Consider the following 7,523-nt stretch of genomic DNA (forward strand, 5'->3'; position numbering starts at 1 on the left):
TTGTATTCTCGGGAGGAGTTGCCGGCTTTCTTCCGAGGGGGCTGGTGGAGGCGGCGGATGTGGCCGCTGGCCCCACCACCTACTTTCGAACGGTTTTTTTTTCAAAGTATTGGGATTCTTATACCGATGACTTGTGACGACGGTACGTAATGTTTTGTGTAGTGGCCTACCCACCACCGGTGTCGGCAACGGCGTACGTGGCGCCTCCACCGGTCGGCTATCCCACAAGGGACGGCCAACAGCCGGCGCAGAACGCCGTCCCTATCGAGACCAAGACGAAGGGCGACGGCTTCTGGAAGGGCTGGTAAGTAATTATCTCACAATGTAGCCCTTTTTTTTTTATTTTAATACATTTTTGTGTTACATTAACTTGTCCTAATTGCTCCTCCTCTTCTTCTTCAGCTGTGCCGCGCTCTGCTGTTGTTGCGTCCTGGATGCTTGCTTCTAGGAATACCACCGGAGAGGATTGGCGTTTTGCTCTTTATGTTTAGCATTCTCTTTATCGCTGTTGACATATATTGTGACATGTTATTGTCTCTTGATATATACTAGTTTTCTCGAATTTTTTCTTGAATCTTTCGTGTTGCCAATTCGCTCCTTATTTCCTTTTTTTTTTATTTTTTATTTGTATGTTAAACCCTGTAAAATGAGTCCGACATTGATTTAAACGTAAGATTTGGGAAAATGCAAATGCGAGACCTCGGAATTCACATCTTCCATTCAGTGGGCATGCAAAGATTATTACAGACTCTATCTTCAAGAGAGTGATTGTTTATACCCCTTGACCAACCTATAAAATAGTAATGAACTGAAATGCATGGGGTTTTTTCAAATTAGACAGCCCAGTTCCTCGAATTCGGTTTCTTTACTAGCATGAAATGAAACATGCGATATTGAAAAGGTGGTTCCATATGATGTGACGTTGTTTCTTGTTCGAAATCTTAATTGCGGATACTAATCAAGATCAAGAGATTAAGGATGTGTTTTGCAAAAAATAAAGAATTCATAAAATATATATTTTTTTAAAATAATCGAATGTATCATTTATAAAAAATAAATGAACGAAAAAATATTTTATTCGTCCACAAGATTATTTAGACATATTATCAATAACGATATTATTTTTTGTCAATTAATTTTTTTTATAACCTATTACTTTTCAAAAATATTTCATAATCTTTCATGTTTTATGAAACGAACAAAACCTGAAAAGAAATTGCCGCTACGCGAAATGTCCCCTTGTGTCATATTGGCTACCACCTTTCTCATCGGAATAAGTACACTAGAAGTGTCATGACTTTTGTACAGCATTCATTTGAGTGTCATAATTTTTAAAACGTTCACTTAAGTGCCATAACTTTCAAAAATCGTTCACTTGAGTGTCATGTTGACGTAGACGTCGGAAAAGCAGACGTGGCTCGCCGGAAAACTAATGTGGCTAGCTAGAAAACCGACGTGGCACGCTGGAAAAGATGATGTAACACTTAAGTGAATGATTTTGCTACGATGTGGCACTCAAGTAAACGATTTTTAAAATTATGGTACTTAAGTGAACGTTTTGAAAGTTATAGCACTCAAATGAATGCTGTACACAAGTTATGGCACTCACGATGTACTTATCCCTTTCTCATCAGTCAAACTAGATGATTCTAATTGGTGGACGGGTTATTTCTTTGGGTCGACATCTAAGTCGCTATCATAAAATTATTATTTTTTCCAAGTCGTTACGGACAATGTGATTATGTTACCATGGTAATGTCGAATAAAATGTTTGATTGCTAAGAGGGCCTGTCCACGAAATAGGATGCCTTTGATTCGATTTTGAGGAAATGCAAAATTTTTAGGCTAAAAGAATCTTTTGGAATGCAAGTAGTGTTTGGTAAATTGTAATTTGAAAGTGCATTGGCAAAATACCTTTGCCTTAAATCATGCTTAGAAAAATCGCCGTTTGTAAAGCATTTTCAATTTTTTTAACTAAAAATCGGCACGGACTTAGTAGTCGAGAGTAGGTTGACGAGGTTAAATTTGGCTGTTGGTGGGCCGAATCTGGTGCTAGTTGTCTCGTCTGGCTTCGTGCGACCGTAGGCAATCTACTTGGGTCGAACAAACCCACGTTAGGGGTGAGTAAGATGGATCGATCAGATCGGAATCCGCCCAGGCCGGACAGGACCGACAGATTTGATCCAGTTTTAGTGGTCATCGGTCCGGTCCCTGGTTCCTCAAGGTGCAACTAGTGTCCAAGCGATTTGGTTCCCTGTTCTAGGGAGGAACCGGACCAATGGACAAAGCCCACTCGGATCGAGAAATTTTCATTTTTTATGTAATATTTTAATACACAACTTAAATATCAGCAGTCACTGGTGAGGGTAGCATTAATGGGGCTCGGCCTGGCCATCCAAGTGGATGCCATCAAGGACGAAGTCCCCCATCGTGATCAATTTAAAGGTGATAAAATTCTAAAGCTGCCTGTGGCCAAGGAAGGCGATCCTGCAGTTAGGTCTGGCCACCTAACGGGGTGCTTTTTTTCCGAATAATTACATCTTTGCCTTCTAAACCGGCGTTCTTGAATAAAAGCTTTGCGTTCCAAATAATTAGTGTGCTTTTATTTTTATTTTCATTTTACCGATTTCATTGAACCCCTCGAAAATAGATCGTACAGGTGGTGCGGTAGTCCAATTCTATGGATCTTCGATCCGGTCCCCGATTCTGAAAATTGAGAACCGAAACTACTGGTCCGGTCCTCGGAACCCGAACCACACTTATGCCTAACCCACTCGTCATGGCCTCGGTCATGCGAACCCAGGTGACCGTTGCTTGGGTTGTACGACCCCAAGAGAAGCTGTTGGACAAAACAAGGCTCGCTTCTCCTTTTTCCGAGCCATAACACGATAAAATGACAAAAACACAAGTAGGGTGAGCAAATTTCTAGAGTAGAACAGGAGAACCGAATTGATGAAAATTAGGGTAGATTTTCAGGTTCAAAAAATTAGAAATGGGATAGGTTCTAGGTTGGAACCTAGAACGAATCTTTGTGCTTTTTCTTGTTCTAAATTGCGCGCAATCGTGAGGTATTCCATGACGTTCGATAATGAGTGTGTAATCTAGAACCATCGTTAGTCTAAGCTTTCATTTTCGGTGATATACACGATTGAGATTTTTACTTTGTTAATGTTTAATATTTTTCGTATGTGTAGATTTAAGTTATAATCAGCGGATTGTAAAGACAAATAATGATCATCAAATGTGATAATTCACTGTAATCACTCAACCAAGAATAAATGAGGAACCTAAGTAGATCCTAAAACCAACCTTAGAACCTGTGATAGGATAGTAGATTTCAGGTTCTAAGGTATGCAATGTAAGTTTAAAGTTCTAAAAAATAAGGAATCGGTTCCGATTGATAAATTCTAAGTACCTAGAATCTAAATGATCCTAGAACTGCTCACCTGTAATCACAAGTCAATCCAACACGCTAAGGGCCAGTTCGAGAGCGTGCAGAATTGGCTCGATTCCAACCAACGTGCAGATCGACGCGCCCATCATGAGATGAGGGGATGGGATGTCTACTTCGTCGTCGATCTCAATGTTGGCGTTTGGGAGAAGTTCTTTCCCAGATTGCGTGGGAAGCCCAATAATGCTCAGGTGGCCCTCCATGGTTATTTTTTCAAACTATTGGTACTCTTATACCGATGGCTTGGGATGATGGTACGCAATGTTTTGTGCAGTGGCCTACCCACCACTGGCGTCGGCGATGGCGTACGTGGAGCCACCACAGCCTAGCTATCCCACAAGGGACGGCCAACAGCTGGTGCAGAACGCCGTCCCTTTCGAGACCAAGACAAAGGGCGACGGCTTCTGGAAGGGCTGGTAAGTAATTATCTCACAATGTAGCCCTTGTTTTTTTTTAATACCTTTTTGTACTACATTAATTTGTCCTAATTGCCGTTCTTCTTCTTCTTCAGCTATGCTGCGCTATGTTGTTGCTGCGTCTTGGATGCTTGCTTCGAGGAATACCACCAGAGAGGATTCGCGTTTTGGTCTTTGTGTTTATCATTCTCTTTGTCGCTGGTGACATAAATTGTGACATGTTATTGTCTCTTGATAAATACTAGTTTTCTCGAATTTTTTCTTGAATCTTCTGGGTAGCCAATTCGATTCTTATTTTCGTCCAAAAATAAAATAAAATTGACTCTTATTTGCTTTTTGTATTATGTTGCCCCCGTAAAACAAGTCCGATATTGATTTAAACGTAAGATATGGGAAAATGCGAACGCGATATGTTGGAGTCCACATCTTCGATTTAGTGGGTCGCGGGTCGCGATGCAAAGATTATTACAAACTCTATCTTTGAGAGACTGATTGTTATAATCCTCGACCAACCTATAAAATCGTTTGTGCAAAATTGATGTGCATTTAATATTTCGAAAGCAAAATGTTGCCATCACCACTAAAAAAGTGGTTCAAAATGGCAATAAACTGAAATTCATGGGTGCTTTCCAAATTAGACGGCCTGGTTCCACGATCATTGGTTGCTTTACTAGCGTGAAATGAAACACGCGATATCGGGTTCCGTGTGATGTGAAGTTGTTCATTATCCAATGGACATGCTTATCTTTATTATAGAGATTAAGGATGTGTTTGTTTCGCGAAAAACGAAAAATTTGGAAAATATTTTTCTAAAGTTTAATCGCTTGTATTGCTTACAAAAATGAATGAACGAAAAATATTTTCATCGTTTAAAAAACATAAATAGACATAAATTATTATTAGTACTAATATTATTCCTTATCGGTTAATTATTTACAATCAATTATCTTTAAATGTAAATTTTTTTTCTCCTTTACTACCTATGTTGTTGCTGCGTCCTGGATGCCTGCTTCTAGGAATCCCTCGCCGGGAAAGGATCCGCCTTTTGTCCTTTGTGTTTACCATTCTGTTTTATCGCAATTGGCATAAATTGTGATATGTTATTGTTACGTGATATATATTAGTGTTTTCAATTTTTTTTTCTTGAATCTTCCTTGTCGCCAATTCACTTCAATAATGGCTATCCAAAGTTAGCCGGATGAACTGATTTGTCACAAACGCAAAAGGTTTGTGACTCAATTTGTAAAAACAAAGAAGAAGTTTAGGACTGAATTATCACAATTGCAATAGGTTTAGGATATTTTTTGGTAATTCTTCCAAACTAAGTCTCATTTTCCCCCGGAGCCCTTGGGGGTCCATTGCGTATTGAAGCCGGCTTGGACGGCCCTTCCAGTCTTTTCTTACCAAAATTGAATAACTTATCATTTGACCAAGAAAAAAAAATGATTTCCATACACATGTTCATTGCTGGAAAGCTAAAGCGGGATAGGTGTAACGACTTCTGAACATTGTGGATCGTTGTTCCATGAAGTCTTGACATTTTCTTTCTTGTCGTTGAATCACAACAGTTTTTAAGGTTTCGTCAATCGAGTACAAAACTCGCATTGCGTTTGAGCTTATGAGTTCTGAAGATTACACGGGACTCGCCTCGCTCGGTTTTTTCCTCCCGACAACCAAAGTTGACCATACGACTAGATTGAATTGAAAAAAAGGCCCAATGGTGTCACGCCATATGGCCAGGACAGGGCGCCACATCGCGGTAATTTGACCCCGTGTGGTATGACATGTGTAACTCGGTATTTAACTTCACTAATCAGTTAGGATACAAGATGATCACATAAGCTTTAGCTTATTAACTTTTGGGACAAGTGTACTGAAAATCCTAAAACTTGTCATGAAAGTATAATCGAATTATAAAACTTTCGAAAAAATATAATCAAAAGAAGGACTTGATTTCACAAATTTGATAAATTTTAGAACTCGATTGCACTTGTTAAAAATTTTAGGACTCGATTACACATTCATGATAAGTTTTAGAACTTAATTGCACTTTTTGAAAGTTGTAGGACTCGATTGCACTTTCGTGACAAGTTTTAGGATTTCCGACGCACTTATCCCTCGAGTTTTATCATCGAAATTCTCATCTCTTATTGAATTTTGAATATTTAAAATTTGTAAAAGGAATCCATCTGGTAATGCAACTTCTAGAGTACAAATCTATTTGGTTACGCAACCTCATTTTTCTACTTACGGGGCATCTTTTCGATTCAGAAGTAGTTTTAGAGCCCTTGAAAGAAGTAAAAAATTTTTTTTACTACTCTCAAAAAGTGAAAAAAACCAAATTCTATACGTAAACGAAGCGAGAAAAATCAACTTTTGACCATAAGTTGATTTTTATAACAGAAATGTTGACATGCGCCCTCTTAGGGCATGTTTTCAGGCTTTAACTACTTTTACTACCTCCTCGAGAATTACTTCCTATTTTATCAATAGGGTTACTAAATTCTCAGCGTTAATTTTTTGAAATAAAAAAAAAAATCCTCTTCATGTTTTCCGACCTACTACGTATACATTTGACATTGGCATTTCTCAAGCACAATAGATTTTCTAGTCACATTATCGGGAATGCTTAGGGAGAAAGGAAAATTATTCTTTTTTTTCTTTCCTTTTTTTAAGGTGAAAGGCTATTTATTTTTGGGGGCTTGATTCTAAAGCGCAATAAAAATTTAATGAATAAACGAGAAAATAGATTGCTTACAGAAGAAGGTTTGCGTTCCGAAGGTTTGGACCGACCGAAGGACCCAAACGACCCCCGAAAAGACATTCACATCCGGCACGCGGAGAAGGAAAGGCAAAACGGCAGGACGTACGCAATCCGACATTCATTATTGTCGTTATTAATATTCTTTCGCAATAAACATAAAAAAAAAATGTAAATGAATAAAATGGTTCGGTAAAGAGACGGGCCTGAGACGACACAGCGTTTTATTTCTTTGGGGCTGCATCAAACGAAGACAGCGGTCTCCTCCAGCTTTGTTGGCTGACGCCGCCAAAAAGCGCTTCGTCTCGCGAATGAAGAAGGTGTCAAAGTTCCGATCTGTATTCAACCTTTTGAGATTCTCTTGAACCCAAAAAAAAAAAAAAAATTATCGATCCACACAATTATTTGCGATCCGATAATTCAATTGAGTAATGAAAATAAGTTATCCAACACGTTATCGGGAATCAAAACTCGTTCGATAATCCTCATCGGCACCGATGTACGGAATTCAACCGAGCAAGGAACTCGCTCGTTACGTTAAGTAACATCAGGACTACCCTGTGCTTTGCCTAATAAGGAATTTTTTTTTTTTTTATGGTCGTCATCCAACACTAAAGGGAAATGATAGTATGAGAAAACCGCCCGAATTATATAGTGTTGAGATATGCCGGCTTCGATCGCGGCTCCGACCATACAAGTATTAACAACATTCGGCGATCGACGTATTCAATGATGTTGTCGAATAAATGTTCATTTTCGTTTCTCAATGTTTTCGATGGTTACTTTTCGGTTTCTTGCGACGTAGTCTCTAGTGTGATTTTACGTATTATTACGTCTTATAAGAGTTTGGAATGACATTTATTTCTTATTTTTTTTATTTGGTCGATCTAAATCT

The 7,523-nt window shown here is 38.8% G+C and overlaps 2 protein-coding genes across 10 annotated transcripts in view; both read left to right on the forward strand.

Annotated features, from left to right (window-relative positions):
• LOC115750563 (protein FAR-RED ELONGATED HYPOCOTYL 3) overlaps window positions 1-7,523 on the forward strand; it is an 874,908-nt gene that overhangs the window by 689,727 nt on the left and 177,658 nt on the right. The window lies entirely within an intron of this gene.
• LOC115731471 (protein CYSTEINE-RICH TRANSMEMBRANE MODULE 3) overlaps window positions 1-7,523 on the forward strand; it is a 49,310-nt gene that overhangs the window by 15,209 nt on the left and 26,578 nt on the right. For 3 of the 9 annotated variants that reach the window (XM_048286000.1, XM_048285999.1, XM_048285998.1), the window contains exon 3: window positions 154-304. The exons of 3 other annotated variants lie outside the window; for them this stretch is intronic. In XM_048286000.1, coding sequence (XP_048141957.1) covers window positions 154-304 — 151 coding nt within the window. Of the gene's footprint in view, window positions 1-153; window positions 305-402; window positions 449-3,725; window positions 3,868-3,962; window positions 4,159-7,523 lie in introns of those variants that run through there. 3 more of the 9 variants (XM_048285997.1, XM_048286003.1, XM_048286002.1) reach the window with 3 other exon arrangements.

Source organism: Rhodamnia argentea, chromosome 10, assembly GCF_020921035.1.
Source record: "Rhodamnia argentea isolate NSW1041297 chromosome 10, ASM2092103v1, whole genome shotgun sequence".
In the NCBI taxonomy this organism is placed as follows: domain Eukaryota; kingdom Viridiplantae; phylum Streptophyta; class Magnoliopsida; order Myrtales; family Myrtaceae; genus Rhodamnia; species Rhodamnia argentea.